The sequence below is a fragment of the Halichoeres trimaculatus genome, unplaced genomic scaffold (assembly GCF_033239565.1).
Source record: "Halichoeres trimaculatus isolate MK-OKI-2021-1 unplaced genomic scaffold, fHalTri1.1 fHalTri1_scaffold_20, whole genome shotgun sequence".
Taxonomy (NCBI): domain Eukaryota; kingdom Metazoa; phylum Chordata; class Actinopteri; order Labriformes; family Labridae; genus Halichoeres; species Halichoeres trimaculatus.
Window position 1 is genome coordinate 25,432,974 of NW_027437198.1, and position 16,764 is coordinate 25,449,737.

At 43.4% G+C, this 16,764-nt stretch overlaps 3 protein-coding genes across 4 annotated transcripts; 1 reads left to right on the plus strand and 2 right to left on the minus strand.

Annotated features, from left to right (window-relative positions):
• Nucleotides 1-1,239: 1,239 nt before the first annotated feature.
• On the plus strand, nt 1,240-7,815 carry LOC141809610 (peptidyl-prolyl cis-trans isomerase FKBP10-like). Its single transcript, XM_074696708.1, has 10 exons — nt 1,240-1,597; nt 2,240-2,385; nt 2,477-2,666; nt 2,747-2,892; nt 4,193-4,382; nt 4,463-4,608; nt 4,690-4,879; nt 5,087-5,226; nt 5,304-5,467; nt 5,561-7,815. The coding sequence occupies exons 1-10, from the start codon at nt 1,401-1,403 to the stop codon at nt 5,744-5,746; spliced, it is 1,695 nt and encodes a 564-aa protein (XP_074552809.1). The 5' UTR covers nt 1,240-1,400; the 3' UTR covers nt 5,747-7,815.
• Nucleotides 7,816-8,348: 533 nt separating this feature from the next.
• On the minus strand, nt 8,349-11,425 carry LOC141809611 (cytosolic 5'-nucleotidase 3A-like). Of its 2 annotated transcripts, none has more exons than XM_074696711.1 (9): nt 11,265-11,425; nt 10,729-10,827; nt 10,581-10,650; nt 10,445-10,491; nt 9,531-9,616; nt 9,356-9,445; nt 9,114-9,276; nt 8,826-9,026; nt 8,349-8,739 (listed from the first exon to the last, which is right to left on the minus strand). In XM_074696711.1, exons 1-9 carry the CDS (start codon nt 11,265-11,267, stop codon nt 8,629-8,631), a joined length of 870 nt encoding a protein of 289 aa, XP_074552812.1. In that variant the 5' UTR covers nt 11,268-11,425; the 3' UTR covers nt 8,349-8,628. The 2 variants fall into 2 exon arrangements, with proteins under 2 accessions (XP_074552812.1, XP_074552810.1); XM_074696709.1 differs by having other exon boundaries at nt 10,729-10,833; nt 11,265-11,424.
• Nucleotides 11,426-12,362: 937 nt separating this feature from the next.
• On the minus strand, nt 12,363-16,158 carry LOC141809980 (kelch-like protein 11). Its single transcript, XM_074697266.1, has 2 exons — nt 15,572-16,158; nt 12,363-15,409 (listed from the first exon to the last, which is right to left on the minus strand). Exons 1-2 carry the CDS (start codon nt 16,117-16,119, stop codon nt 13,825-13,827), a joined length of 2,133 nt encoding a protein of 710 aa, XP_074553367.1. The 5' UTR covers nt 16,120-16,158; the 3' UTR covers nt 12,363-13,824.
• Nucleotides 16,159-16,764: the final 606 nt, after the last annotated feature.

A 16,764-nucleotide genomic window follows, 5' to 3' on the forward strand; every position in this document is an offset into this window, starting at 1 on the left:
CAAAGTCCTTGCCCGTTCATTACAATATTTGGAGTGACTTTGGATAATCGCTTATCGAAAGCACAAGGTAGTTTAATTTCTTTTGGTGCACTTTTGGATCGTAGGAGAATTTTGTTGAATTGGAAGGATGTATGCCCACCTGTGTATGGGCTTTGGGTCAGAGATGTTATGTATTACATTCAATTAGAGAAGATAAGACACAGACTAAAAGGTTCTGTCCAAAATTTTAGGATATTTGGAAACCTTTTCTTACCTATTTTGAAGGTGTAGAGGCAAAACACATTGCGGTATAAATGTTTATATTATTATTATTATTTTGTCTGGCTGATTGAGGTTGAGGGTGGGTTTGAGTTTGAACAAAAAAATATATATGTTCAATGATTGTTTTTTCACATTGTGATGATCCTTTTTTTCTTAATAAACAGACCTTGATCAAAGAAAAATGTAAGTGGTTAGCCTTTGTTTTTGTTTTGTTTTTCCGCCAAATTCAAAAGGAAAAAACAACCCTACCAAAATTCAGACCCCACAAGCTATTAAACCCCTTGGCTGTCTTTATAAGAGCCCTACGAATGTTCCCATTGTGTTTTTTTTTAGCACTGTTTTGGATGCAATCCCTGAAAAAAAAACTAAAGGGTAAGTGCTTTTATTATTATTATTATTATTATTATTATTATTATTATTTATAACAGTATAATAGGACAGTTTTGTTTTTTAATCAAAATTTTCATTATTCAAAATGTAGTCCATGAGGATTTATGTACACAAAAGCTATATTTATAGGATCCCTTAGAATTTTCCCTGTCTCTTCTGTCAGGATGTTGGTTTGAAAAAAAGAAAAGAAAAAAAACCGTAAAGGTTAGCCTATGTGTTTTTTTCTTCCAGCATTCTAACTTTTATCAAAATCCTGAAAACATAAGGGCCTTTCAGTTTTCTAACTTAACAGAATACTTCAAAGTTTGAAAAACACCATAGGACAAAATGGGGGGCCTATTTACCCCTGGGTTTTCTTTATAAAAGCCCCCTTTACTTTTAGTCAAAAATATTGGGAAAAAATAGAAAAAAAGAGAGGGTCAGACTTTGATTTTTCACCAAAAGTTTTTTTTTTTGGGTGGGGGTGGGGTGGGGTGTTCTTTTTTATCCATTAATAACTTTTTGAAACAGAAAATCGCTCAGAGTATGTTTGGTTTTGATCTGTCACATACTTACTTCCATCCGTTCAAACATGCGGCCATTATTTTGTAAGACTAACCGGAAGTGAGTTCTCTTGTTTCCGCAGCCTTAGCTGAGCTGCCCTGTCCGTGACTTGATGCCGTTTTCACTCATCATCTCAGCGGCATCTCCCCGCTGGCAGACGGGCCTTCTGCTCAGCAAACTTCCCCAACTGTTGGCGTTTTTTCCAGATGGATACGATACTTTCTTCGGTCATATTTCTCCTCCACGCAGTCGCCGTGTACAGCAACCCCGGGCCGCTGGTGGACGTGGAAGTGGACCGCTACGACATCCCGAGAGTTTGTCCCCGAGAAGTTCGGACAGAAGATTTTATCAGATATCACTTTAACGGCACTTTCTACTCTGACGGGAAAAAGTTTGACTCCAGGTGAAGTTACAGTGAAACTCATGCTGAGATGTCAGGGTTTACTTCATCTTTGATGGTCTGTGGAGAGGAGTAGCTCTGATTAGTCACCGATGTGCTGACAGGACAAAACGTGTAAACTGCGTTAACCAAGCAACACTGATGTTTCTGCAGGAATGAAGAGTCCTAGTGCTGTTTGACACCGTGCAGATGAGTGACACGTCTGTAAACTGCATTTTGCATAGAATATGGGACTCACTCCTACAAATACTTCAGATTCAGGCTCTAAGTTAATGTACTTCAGCTGGATAACTGCAGACGTGTCCATCTTTTCCCCCCTGTCTTATAGCAAAAGTAATAAAAAACTAAGTGATTAATTACTCTGGAAAAATACACTTATATAAATACTTGTAAATATACGTCTAATTATAGGTTATGTTAACTTTTTATGATGAAAAAGTGGTATCTTATTTTTTCTAATACGTCAATATAAAAAAAAATAATATTCAATACTGAAGTTTGAATGCTGTGTCGCTGTTTTTGATGTGAAATGTGATTTTTATGCCTTCATTGATAAAGATCTTTTTCTCTGAGTTACTTTTTACAATCTGACTGCATCATCATCTCCCTAACTCACTTCCTCCATCCCTCACTTCCTGTCTGTAGTCATGATCGAGGAAAAGCCTTCATCAGCCAGGTGGGCCTGGGCCGGCTCATCACAGGGATGGACCGTGGTCTTCAGGGGATGTGTGTGAATGAGCGCAGGCGGATCACAATCCCTCCACACCTGGCTTATGGAAGCATCGGAACAGGTAAAAACAAAACGGTGATAACAGCACGGTGACAGTGATGGAGCCTACATGAGCCATGGTTTGTTTACAGTGTGTGGTTTCTCCCTGACAGGTGGTATAATCCCTCCTGATGCCGTGTTGGTTTATGATGTTCTGCTGCTGGATATCTGGAATGAGGAGGACAAGGTTCAAATACGCATACTCAGCAAACCTGCAAGCTGCAACCGCACCTCTGCGGCTTCAGATTTCATCCGTTACCACTATAACGGCACACTGCTGTCGGGGGAAGTCTTTGACTCCAGGTGAGGCTGCGAGCAGGTTTCTGCAGAGAAGTCCGGCTTCATTATTCCTCATTTGTAAGACTCTGTTGTGTTTGTTTCAGTTATTCCAGAAATGCGACCTATGACACCTACTTGGGCCAGGGCGACCTCATTAAAGGCATGGACGAGGGTCTGTTGGGCATGTGTGTGGGGGAGAGGAGGGTGGTCATCGTTCCTCCCTTTCTCGCATACGGAGAGACCGGATATGGTAATCATCAAACATCTGATTCAGAGTTACAGTAGCATCATTAAAGAGGACATATCCTGCTTGTTTCTCCTTTTCACTATGCCAGACTAGGATGCCTGTAAAGCATTTCTGCCCTCAGTACAAGTCATTTAGTTCCTTCATTGCCCCACAATAGCGTTCTCAATGTCCTCATTTTAGGCCATTCTGAAGATCTCGTTGAAACGCTCCGTTTGGAGAATGACCTCCAGTAACCTCACAACGTCACAGCCCTTTGTGCTCTGATTGGTCAGTTCTATCAGAGGGGCGGAGGGGGTAGAGCCAGGGGGTGGTTTTTGCAGCATGGCAGTATTTACAAAATCGGCATATTGGATGGAGCAGACCGAGCGAGTTTGCTGTTTGCCAAAACTTCACCGTAAGGCATTGATAGCACTAATAAAATGGCAGAGTGTAGGATACGTCCTTTTGTATTGGACCCCGAGTCAGACCCGGACGGTTCTGCAGCTCAGGAGGAAGAAAATCCACCTGGACACAGATCATCTCAGGGCGCTTCAGTGTGGTGAGTCAAAGCGGTACTGTAACATGTATAGTTTATACGTGGAAATATAGGCAGACTTCACCAATAAACTATTTCTATAACAGGGCTCCATCCTGCTCCTTCACTTTTCTCTGTCTGTTTTATCCATCATGCTGAAAGTGTCGTCAAAAGATCGCCTCTACCCTCAGTTCCTCACTATGTTATTACCGCAGCATTATTGTGGTCCAGGTTCACAGTGCATGTCAGACCAAGCATGCAAATATCACAGTCTCACAAGTATTACGACGTCTGCTAAAACTACAGTGTTTTAACTGCTAATTCACCATGTAAAGCCGAGCTGCTCAGCAGAGCAGAGTTCCTGCATCCAGCACTCAGTCAGTCGGCTCTTGGTGGGTGTATCCCTCGGTGGCGGTTGTGTGACTAACTGACATCACAGAGGAGGAGCTGCTTTATCAGATTACTCCAATAAAAAGAAAGGATCCTCGTTTCGTCACAACGGTCGAAGTCTCGCTGCCAGATGGCAATGACCTATTTTCAGAGGCATCAAATCTCGTTCTAGGATATCAGAAAAAATACAATATCTAATTTTTTGAAAATTCAGGGGGTGTAAGGTCTTGTTTTAAAATTTATTATATTATATGTAAGTATTAAATCAGGGATCAGCATGATATGTCCCCTTTAAAGAAAACCCAATCATAAAGTTGGAGTAAGCGTCCATAGTGTCCCACTGTGAACCAAAGTGCTGGTTTTAAAATGGAGGTATAAAAATACACCCTTCTCTTTCAGGATCCACAGTCCCTCCTCAGGCCACGCTGGTGTTTGAGGTGCTGCTGGTCGACTTGTTCAACCCTAAGGATGATCTGATTGTGGAGGTGAAGGAGGTGCCCAAAGGCTGCACCCGGAGGACAGTGACTGGAGATTTCATCCGCTATCACTACAACGGGACCTTTCAGGACGGCACGGCCTTTGACTCCAGGTGAACTCACGCTCCTCAGCAAATGATAAGATCTGACCTTCTAAACACCAAGATCGTAATCTGCATGTCTCTTCTTGCAGCTACCAGAGGAACAGCACCTACAACACGTACATCGGGGTGGGGTATGTGATCAAAGGGATGGACAGAGCTCTGCAGGGGCTGTGTGCAGGAGAGAAGAGGAGGATCGTCATCCCTCCTCACTTGGCGTACGGTGAAGATGGGGTTGGTAAGTTTTCTGAGAGCGTGAACCAACACTCCATGAAATTTCTGCTTCGTCACTTCGTCTCTTTTCTCTCTCCGGCTGTAGGAGACCTCATTCCTGGCTCGGCTGTGCTGGTTTTTGACATCCACGTCATTGACTTCCACAACCCTGAAGACCCGGTCCAGATTACGGTTACCCACAAGCCTCAGGAATGCAGCCTGACCAGTGAAGCTGACGATTTGATCCAGTATCACTATAATTGCTCCTTGATGGACGGCACCCTGCTGTACTCCTCGTGAGCGCCCTCTGCTGTTCACTCCGCTGCACTGCATCCTCCTCCTCCTGGTTCATGCATGTAATCACTGCTTGCACATTTCAACGGGCTTTCAGCTGCAGATAGCTTCATATCTGTACGTGTGGCATGTTTGGCAGCATGGCTCTGGGTTTTAGACACAGATCAGTGTCTTTAGTGATGAGTCACAGGTCGTCTCTTGTTTTCTAGGGACCCGAACTCACCTTCAGTCACAACTCTGGGAGCATACAAGGTGATCTCAGGCCTGGAGGAAGGTTTGAGTGGCATGTGTGTGGGCGAGAGGAGGGAGGTGATCGTTCCACCGCACTGGGGACACGGTGAAAGTGGAGGTCAGTGTGTGAATTTGCTTAATACACACTCTATCTTCAACCCTTGACATGAATCTCACCGTTTGTGCTTCGATTAGCGGGAGGAGTTCCTGGTAGTGCCGTGCTCTTCTTCGAGCTGGAGTTGGTGGAGCTGCAGAAGGGGGTACCTGACGGCTTCATGTTTGTGTGGCTGGATGACGGACCTGATCCTCTCTTTCCTGCTATGGACATCAACGGTGACAAAGAGGTCCCACTAGAGGAGGTGAGTCTGGGGTCAAGGGTTTCTGCTGAAAAGCTCAGGTGTAAGATGGTGAAAGTCTAAACGAGTCACTTTTTCCAAACCTTTTTCCTCCAGTTTTCAGCTTTCATCATGCTCCAAGTTAAGGAAGGAAGAGGACGACTGCGGCCGGGGTTCAACGCTGACACTATAATCGAGGACATGTTCAATAACCAGGACAGAAATAAAGATGGGAAGATTGTAGAGGATGAACTGAAACCTCAGGACAGCCAGGCTGAACAAGTGACGCGAGATGAGTTATGAATAAAAAGGACTTCTTCACTTTTGAAGAGACGGTCGTTTGAGTCAGTTTGTTTGACTCTAATATGTTAAAATATGTTTCTGTCTAAAAGTGAAACTTGGAATGATTTTCAAGAAGCTTGATGAAATGGACAACAAGTAAGCATCTGTTTGGGCGGTCAGTGTGCTGTGAACAGGAAGCCAGTGTTAAAAGGGGGTGTGAGGAGTTTCTAAGGCTGTTTTCCAAACCGCCTGCTACACTATTAGTGCACGAAAACTTGCAAAATCTGCAGGATACTAAAAATCCCTGGATGTCCTACTGATCCAGGAAAATTTCTCAGTATGCAACAGACCAGTCTACCAGGCATACTGTTTCCCACAATGCACGGCACTAACACCGTTTGTCTATGCGGTGGCAGGTTTTGGTGAATTACTGCCATCTACTGGAATTAATCAGCATTATAACTACAATACAACAACACTAACGTTAGACTGTCCAATGTGAAGAAACAAACATAAATCTTGTCACTTCCAGTTGTAAAAGAGGTGTTCACTTATAAAAATTAATTCGCCCATATAAATCACTAATTCACTTTTTAAACCATACGTGGGTTATATAGAAGTGTTTTTTTTACATCAGCTGTAAAAAATAAAAATCCCATTCAGATTTATTTTCAGTACACGATATGACTTTTGGTGTAAGATTAGAAATCAAGAATGATGATTCTGTTTGATATGATTAACAAAATAACCAAATGCCAAGATCTGCAAATTGCTTGTTTTGTATATTTATATCAAAGGCAAAAAAACCCCAACATCATCAGTAGCGCCACCTTCCAAGACTGGAAACCAGAGTAGTAAACTACAAAACAGACCCAACAGAACAGTTATACTACATACTACGAGCAAAAGCAGTAGTAGTGCCTACAACATACTACATTCACATGTAGAACATGCATACTACATTCAAATGTAGTATGTAGTAGGCGGGTTGGGGAAACAGCCTAAGTGATCTTGAAAAAGTCTCCCTTATAGATATACCTGATCATAATCCACACGTTAAAATGAGATTATCAGCTCCAATATTACAGGTTACGGGTTATTTCAAAATGCTAATTCTTAGCTTCCTGATTGGGTTGAACACGACCAGATTGGTTTACGACACATTGAAGTCTCTATGGCAACACCACCAGCTGACGAAGGTTAGTAGAAAAAAAGAGAAATTTGTGTTTTTGTCTGCTGAAAACGATTTCTGTGATAAATTTTGTAGTGATGGTGGACACTGGGGCCTAACTGTCAGACATAACAAGGACAGAAGAGCGACAGACGAAAGCTAAACGGGAAAGAAAAAGAGCGCGAGCCAACGGCTAAACACACAAGCTAAAGGCTAATAGGCGGGCTAAACAGCAGTTATTCTGCAGTGGTCTGTTCAAACTTGAGAGTCTATCGATAAATGAAGAGTGAGGTTACGTTAGCTCTGGACACAACCAGGATTTACTGACGTTACACATTACAGACACGTCTTAGAGCACCGGACTGCCAGCAGCGCTTAATATAGACAGCTACTAAACTACTTACAAACCGACAGTGTTAGCTTGTTGTCGCGTTAGCTACATTTAGCCGGCTACATTTGCTTGACGTCATTCTGCAAATCATATTGCTACGTAAGTGTACTAATAAATACCTCACCTCGACGTGTTGTATCCAGTAAAAAGTTGTCTTGAACAAAGAAAATTTGTTTCAATCCGATCTCCTTTTAATTCCAAAACAAACACACCTCACTCTAAGTTATTACAATGGTGTAGATGAGACTCCAGGCCAGAAGGGGGCGAGGTAGTCCAATTAAAACATATATCATAGCATCTTTAAAATGTGACACTGAAGAAAATGCTAAATGTGAAATTGTTCAGCTGACGAAAAACGTATGGATTAAAAAACAAATTTAGAAAAATTAAAACACTGTATGTACTGTATATATGAGACCATAAAGTTATTTTAAGAAATGTGCCGTGGAAGATTTCATTATAAAAAAAAACAACAACTGTAAACAACTGTTTTAAAACACCACGATTTATTCCAGGAAAGTTTGACAAATAAAGAGAAAATGTTTTGGGGCGAGATGACAAAAATGGAGTGAAATAAAAATGAAGTTTTACAGTGTGTGTATGTCACTGTGTTGTTTTAAAACAACTTCTTGAAACCAAAAGGTGAAAATGAATCAGGAGCTTGTGTATAACAGGTGACTCTAAAACCTTTTCCATCAGTGACACTTCTGAGGTAGCTTCTAGTTCTAACGTACTTCAAAAGAGCTTTGCAGTTGTTTTTTAATCATTTTAGTAAAAGTATCATCAAAATCTTAGCGTGACACACAGAAAACAATGTTCTACAACACATCCACCCATTATTGTGCGTTTTAAAATGTGACCAGAGGGTGGAAGACTAGACGCAGTTAATACAACATGTTTTTTAAATGTTGGGTAAAAATGAGCTGTAGAGATGTTTTATTGTTAGAGGCTGGAATCAGTGTCAAATTTCAAGACGAGTGCGATCGTTTGTGTAGTGCTTTTTCTTTCCCTTTTTCGTTACTTTCTATGAAGACAAAAACTTTAACAAAACTTCCCCAAACGGTTAAAACTACACCCAAAGTCACACAAACGTTACATGCTGCTCTGTAAATCTAGCCTTCATCACGGCGTGGTCAAACAGCAGAAGAACCAAAAAGTAGAGGGGAAGGTGGAGGGACAAAATCTTAAAATGGGAGAAATGGTGAATGTGACTGGTCCGTTGTGGAGGTCTTTAATAGAGTCATGAACCGTTTGGAGTTGGCTGACAGTGAGCCATCATCTGGCACTTTCTGAGCAGGGCCCTGGAGTCTCAAAAACCAACCGGCCGGTGCTTTTCTCTGTTCACTTATTCCCAGTAAGGTAGAGAAGTACAGCATTGGGGACTTCCAAGGTCTCATCTTTTATCAGGACAATATCATATGAGTCCAAGTAAGACTGCTTCCTCTCCTCCACCTGAGAGCGGAAAAACAGAAGTGAGAAAAGGTGTTTCACATCGCCCAGAAACCCAACGACAAACAGAGTGTTTACTTTTTATTTACCTTGTCGTTAAGAAAGCCAATCTTGAGGATGTTTTCCATGTCCTGGACCCCGTCAGCCATGTTCAGATCTCCCAGAGAGTCTCCCAGCAACAGCACGTTGGGCCGCGTCCGCAGCTCCTGAAAGTGTCCCGTGTTGAGCAGCGCTCCTTCTCGTTTGTTGTAGATGTGGATCAGCTCTCCTTTGAAAGCCCTTAACACTCCCTGTAACAGCAGATCACATTCATCACTTTACTTCAGCTCCTGCTGGACAAATCAAATCACATCACACTCTTTGATACTGCTACTCACAGATTCATCAAAATCCATGTAGTTGGAGAAAACTTTGACGTTGGAGTGGAAGACCCCAGCCTGGCGAATAACCTCTTCTAAGATGTCTCCTATTCCAGCAGAGAAGATGAGCAGAGGGATGCTGTGGTCACGCAGGTGGTTGAAGAAGAGCGGATAGCCCTCCCTGTTAAAAGACGTCAAACTGTTTAACGCTTGAACTATAAAACAGATTCCCAGTCTGTCGATGGAGCAGGTTTCCTGACCTCAGCATGGCTTCAGACTCCCGCACCACCACCGCCAGGAGGTCTTTCTTAATCGCCTGCTGAACCAGTAGCTCATGAGCTTTAGTCCACCTGTAGGATATAATAAAGAACAGTTTTATGAACACAGCAGAGTGGAATATACAATTTTGGTATAAACTTTGTTAGATCAACTCACCACTCCACCATTAGAGGCAGCTTTTCTTCTATTGACCTTGAAGAGTCGATCTCTATGGGGTAATATGTGTTGAGCAGCTGCTTCAGCTGACATGAACAGAACAGTATTCAGTTTGAATATCATGTGACATATCAGTGATGAAAGATTTCTTGTGTCCAAATGTCAAAGATTTGTGAGACTAAAAAGTCCAGAAATCCCTCATAAAATGAAATTCAACTCCCAAATAATGCTCATGCAAGAGGATTTACGATTTGGAAGCTTTGTACATCTTAATGACACCGTTTATAGGGCTGTTACGTTCCCATGGTCCAATCTACACAATATTAAGACCAAAAAGAACGTAAAAAATCCATTCAGTATATCCGCTGCAAAGCTGCATACTAGTTGACCAATCCGAACCGGGCATGGCACGCGCGGTTCGGATTGGTCCGTGTGTGAAAGTGTGTGAAAGTAACGCGCTGAAAATTCTCTAAATAAAGCGTGAATGCAGACCCATATCAGATTTTTTTGGTGGGAGTCCGTTTATTTGTGTTTTTGCTCAAGTAAAAATTGGCCCCATCTGAGTGCAGAGGAAACCAGCAGAGGAGCAGGGAGGGGGTGTTTGGTGCATGCGCTCTGGGCTTCTGCTGCACAAAAACACTGCTGTAGGGGTAATTTCTGCCCTAAACCTTGTGATAGGACCCAACTTGTTCCATCCCAGAGTATCACTTTAAACTGTTGAATACTTTTCATTTTGGTATATTCAGCTGACTGAAATCTGAACTCATCATTGAGCAAAGCAAACAACATATTTGGCTTCTCAGAACAGTAGCGCATCAACAAAACAATGTGTTAGCTCTGGTTTTCATGCAGATATTATAAAAGATGCAATACGGTATCGTAGAAGAAACAAAAAACTGCTTTGACATCCTCACCTGTTCCTTGCACTCCTCAGAGATAAGTTTACTGTTGTCTAAAATATCTGAAAAAAAAAAACACACATGGAGAAAATAATTTATTTGCTTATCAAAATCAACCTTCTGTAGCACTTAGGTGGTGCATTGAACTTACTGTGACAAGTAGGACATCTTTTCCCGTTGTATGCAAACCTAGTTAGAGTCATGTCGAAATCTGAGATCACCTGGAATAAAGACAGACAATAAGAAAACAGCCAAGGCGCACGTGTAAGGTAAAAGCTTGTCTAAATACACTCCCATACCTGCACGGTGTTGGAGCCGGCCTTCACCATAGACTCAAGGATCTCCTGGACCCTCTGTGGGTCCTTCATACACACCGACGGGTTGGACAGCTCAGGAATCTTAGCCTGGACAGGAATTGTAGTGTTACAATGAGACCAGGCGACGAAGCAGCAGTATTACACACATTATTCTATGCTAAATAAGTGTCGTGTTTTTATTGTACATGTTTATAGAAGCTGCATAGAGGTTGTTTAACGTTAGCTTAAGGTGTTAGCACTTCGTTGAATGACACTCAGCTCTACTAAGCATCCTGTGCTTCATGCAGGAATAAATATAAAGGGCTAAAACCACTCTAAATCTTATATTTTAACTATACAGCAAAGGATATGCATAGATAATCTATATAAAACCGCGAAATACTGCATTAGCAACTGCGATAGCTCTCCTCCAGTGGTAACCAATGCAGCGAAGCTACCTATGCTAACTGTGTTTAGCCCGCTAGAGTGCAGGTTATTTGGTGTTATCGCCCCTCCTAAAATATTCAATGAAAGATTACCATTTTCTTGAATTAAATAGCTGGTCTTTTGAGGTTATCCGAGCAGAAAACGTCTAATTAGTCGTCAGCCTCCTTGCACATGTACTGTTGCTACGTTCAGAATCATCTGTTAGCTGAAGCGGTTCCACTGCCTTCCGGTTCCTGTCGGAGTGTCGTTTTTTCGACAACTTGCACAAAACAACGAGAAACACGGAAGTAGAACATATTTAGTCTGTGACGTGGCATTGACATTAAACAACACTAAACATCATCTATCCAAGTGTTCGCTTAGTGAATATATTAAGAGCGTTTATTTACACGAAACACTTATTTTGGCTGGGGTGTATCAGAAGTACGAGCTCATCAAGAGTAATTGAAGGCACCAGTACTTGTATAACTTGAAGTGGGACGGTATGTCCTGTGCCCCTGACATGGTCCTGATGAAAGGTTCCCATCCTCATCTGCAGGGGTCCGACCCTGTAAATCACAAGATAATAAATACATAAATAAATGAATTAATAAAATAATTGATTAACACACAAACAAACTTTTTATCAAACTGAAAACTTTAAAATGTAGGGACTTGGTTGTCTTTAAAACAGCCCAGATTATGTATAACATAGAGAACAAAAAGTTACCTGTTCATATCCAGGGATTGTTTCAAAAGAGAGATATGGTTTTTAATTACAGAGGAGGTGAAATATTAAAAAAAAAAAAAGATTGTAAGAACAAACATAAAACAGCACTGTATTTCTGTTGTTGGGGTTAATATTTGGAACAAGTTGGACCCAGAGCAAAAAAACTGTTTATCATTATTTCAATTCAAAAAGAAAACCAAGCAAAACATTTAACTGTGATGTATGGAATGGTAACCATCTATATGTTTTAAAAACTGTGTAACTTGTGTTGGGGGCGAGCACAATAAGCTTCAGTCTCAGCCTGCTCCTTTTCTGACTACAATGTTGTTTAGTTGCTATTTCTCGCTCAGCTAACACGTTTGTGTGAATAAACTTAAATAAACTTGAAATTAATTAATTAATAAAACTGAAAAGAGAAGCAGAAAAATAAAAAATACATACAATGTGCACAAACTGCTGTTTTACAAAACAACTTTAATTGCAAGTGATGATATTAGCATTTCATTAGCTTACATCCAATATTAGGACACAAGGTCAGACTTTAACATGCAAAGCAATTTACATAGCTTATCCACTTGATATTCGTAGTGCTTTGTTAAACAATGGTCACACAGTGGAAATGAATATCATTTCTTTGCTCTGTAACCTTTTTCCTGTGATAGATGCTGCAGGTACAGTGGGAATTTCTGAATGTCAGTCACAGCACATTCATAAAACAATCCTTTGCCTTAAAGTCTGGTTCCTCTCGTCTCATCTCGCTTTTGGATGATGTTACATGGAGAAAGGAGACTATGGAGCAATGAAGCAGATCTGCAACTAAGGATAAAATCTTTCATCTTGCTGTTAGCTGGCCAGAACAAAACATTTCCAAAATACAATCACCTTGTCTGATATGAAACAAGCAAAGTGCAGAGGCAAATTAAATATGTCTTTTTTTAAAACAACAAATAGTTTGGTGTTAAAAAGTGCAGATAGCGATGCTCTGCTCAACCCGGTCCACACACTCACACATTTCTTAGTGTTTTCTCCAACTTGCACAGGAATACACCGAGCATTAGCCTGCCAAAGTGCAAAAGAAAGGAATGATTGAGCCACTGCTTCTGATTGGTGCTTAATGCAGTGGCTTAAAGAATGTTTACATGTTAGAATAACTCAGGAATGAATTCAATACATATCACATCTTGTCAACATCACAGTTCTCGTCGTTTCTGGAAAAACAAATCCTCATTTCAAGCCTGGCATGAGCAACAAAAACTGTCGACATCTACAAATATTCAGAGCAACTGTTGAGAAGAAACTGCATTGTTGAAGCAAACTAGTCTACGGTATTTTTTGAGATTAACAGCTTTCCTGAAGGAATTCTTATTTTGTTGAGGTCTCACACCAACAAACAGAGCCACGGTAATATAGCAGGTATAATATCAAGTACTTTGAGTGCGTAAGACTTTTGTACAGATGTTGTAGTTGCATGAGGAGATTGTCACAGTGTTACGATGAAATAAGAGTTCATTAAGCGAGCTGGTTGAACGTAGGAATGCAGCTAGTAATGTCACACTGCCTCTGCAGGACAGGCATACATAAAGGAATGTAAAATATCCATAGAAATGTTTACATATACAGCTTCATATTACTTATGTACAAACAGATAAACAGAATCTACACCAACATATTTGACAAGAATATTTAGCTGTTGGCTGCTATATAACACTCTTATTCACATGTTTACATTCGCCGTATCCCTCCGAGCAGACCAGGCCTCCCGTCACGTTTCATGGCTTTAACACAACACAGCATGGGAGCCGATGGCACAGAGTTCAGTTTGATGAAATCCTGCATGGGAGCAACTCAAGACCTGCTGCAGCGTGTTGTGTATGAACAGAGGAGCTGATGGAGATGGCTGCGATGGACTGAGAAGAATTGTTCTGGAAGCAGCTCCGTCCTGCTCAGCACTCTATCTGCGACTGGAGCTGCCGGCGCAGGGTCAGCGTGCGCCGGTGGAGCTGCTGCATCTGCTGCATGCGGTCTCGCTGTCGCGCCAGGTTCTGGGGCATGGGGTAGCGCTGACAGCCGTACAGGAAGCGGTAGGGGATGCGGACGTGGCAGGCGGTGGCTCGACAGCGAGGCTGAGGCATAGGGGGCAGCAGCATCCAGCGTTTCCGCTCAGCGCAGTAACGGTAGGCCTCTTTGCGGTACTGCTTGTCCACGTCGTCGCTGTTCTTCCAGCCGCCGATGATGAAGACGTCCTCGTCAAAGTGGCAGATGGCGGCGCCCTCGATGCTGGTGACCTCAGGAGGCAGGCTCTCCAGGATCTCATCAGAGATGCGCACGCTGATCTTTTGCTTGGCCACCTCATCCCTCACTGTGTAGCTCTTGGGGCAACAGGAGGCGGTGTGGTAGAAGTTAGTGGAGGCCACAGCCATCTGGAAGATGCAGTAGTTGTCGATGAGCGGCAGGGAGTCCACATCCTGCCACTGGCGGCTCTCTGTGTCGTAGCGTGTCGTCACTGTCTTCAGTCCATCCTCGTTATCTGTGTCCACGGGTGTACGAGCTGTGACGTACACGTACCGGTCCTCCACGCTCACCGCCTTCACATCCCGCAGGATTTTGGGAGCAGACTCCAGGTTGTGCCACTTGTCCTGCTCAGGCTCGTACACACTGACATCTTTGAAGCCCGGGCTGAAGTTCCCGTGGCCACCGATGCTGTACAGTATATCCTTAATGCAGGTGAGGCCGAAGGAGTGCTTGCGTGTGGTTAGGTTGCTCACCTGCTCCCAGGTGTTGCGGTTGGGATTATACCGTTCAACTGTCTTTGCAAAGCCCGGCTCCATTGATCCGGCTACGTACACGTGGGACTCAGTGGCAGCAATGGCGTGGCCATCCAGGTGGTTGTGGATGTGAGGCAGGTTGACCCACCGGTCCTCGTATATGAAGTAACCCACACACTCACTCAGGTAGTCACCTCCCTCTGACACACCTCCGACGACCATGATAACGTCCATGTTCTGGCCAAAGCGGGGCTGGAAGGAGGCCATGTGTGAAGACCAGAACTCCATATCAGCTGACTTGAGGTTCTCAAAGCGTATCGCGTGACCCTCCACAGCCTCTGACACCAACCTGAGGCAGGCTTCGTTCGCAGCCACCAGCCGCTCATTCTTCACCACCCTGGTCAGGTAGGTGGGCTTGATCTGGGGCAGCCTCAGGAGGCGAAAGAGCTCCTCAAAGTAGCGGCCTCGCTCCTCTGGGTTCTTCTGGACCCATTTCACCACAGCCTCAAACAGCACCTCCTCAGAATCCACGGTGATCTCTGCGTCGGACAGCCAGTCACGCACCAGGTGGAAGGGCAGGGTGTAGAACTCCTCGTCCTGGATCACTTTGTGGAAGTTGCGGCGGATCATGTCGGCAGCACGTAGAGCCAGCTGGTCCAGGGTGTACATGTGGGCTAGACTGTGGACCGCCACACAGTTGGTCAGGCTCAGCTTCTTCTTGAGGAACTCTCCACAGAAATCCTTCAGCTGCAACAAGAGAAACCTGGGAATGCATCATGTCAGAGAGGATGAGAAGTTTATATTGAGTAAACCACTGTTTGCACAGAACAAAACAACAATTTCAGAGCAGCCTCTGAAGGCCTCATGCTTTGACTGTCTCATACATACATGCACAAACACGAGTGTGACAGGAACTAGATCCTACCTGTCAGCTAGCTCCAGGACTTCATGTACATTGCAGGTACTAACGCGTATTTCCCCTGTGTACATGTACTGGATGACACTCTCCACCGTGTCCGGATCAGGCCCCAGCTCTGAGCTCCATTCCTTCATCTCTACCCGTCCAGACAGGGACTCAGAGAACTGTCCTCCGAGCAGGGGGGTGAAATAATCAGTGGCTGCAGCCAGGACAGACCTGTGGGCTGAAAACTCACAGCTCTGGATGCTCCCGGTAGCCACCCCGCTGCTAAAGGCCAGCGTCACGTCGCAGAACAAGCCCTGTTTCCTCTGCTCGTTCTGCCGCCGAGAGAGCTCCGAGCAGTGCGAGGAGGAGGTGAAGTCCTCGGTCTCTTCAGCGTCCCCGTCTCCCGCGAGGGCGCTGGGTGTGCCGGTGCCGCCGCTGCCGCCGCTCCTGGCGGAGTCCTCCGGGTTGGGAGCTGCCGCTGCCATTCTGCTGCCAGCGCTGGAGGTGCGCAGAGATGGAAAATGAAGTAAACTAGTGAAGGAAAGGAGGCGACATACGCAGCCACACATACATGGAGTCAAAACAGAGAGCCGCAGTGAAGTGCGTTTCGCATTCGTGGCTTAATACCAGCGTCTTAAAGGGGCGACACGTCTGGATTTAACAGTCAATATTTACTACTGACTATGTTTCAAATTCAGTATTAAGACAATGATTATCAAAAAAACTATTTCCTACACTTTTTGACTTGCAAAAAAAAAAAAAAAAATTTTACAAAAACATCTTAACAAACATAATGATGATATGGGGAAAAAAACAGAAAAAAATATATTATTTTACAGAAAATACCATCTGAAGTGAGCTTGAGTCATACCCATTCTTGGGCTTTTTACTCCTTTCCAACCGCTCAGTGTGCTAAAAGGATTAAAGCCCAAACCGCCCAAACTACGAATGAGAAACCGACTTCAGTTTGCCAAACAGATAGAATCTCTGACCTGCGCAGTGGGTGAAAGGCGTCACCGCGTTGATGACGTCGGTTGCAGTTCCCTTTGCTGATCTCTGCACATGAGAAAACACTACAGACAAGCTGAGGAGAATATCCAATAAATCCAAACGGCCGCTAATGCTCCGTGAACATTTAGAAATAATTATTCAAATAATTTTCATCTGTGTGTTAAGTTTGGTGATAAAATGTACAAGTATAATGGTAGGATTCA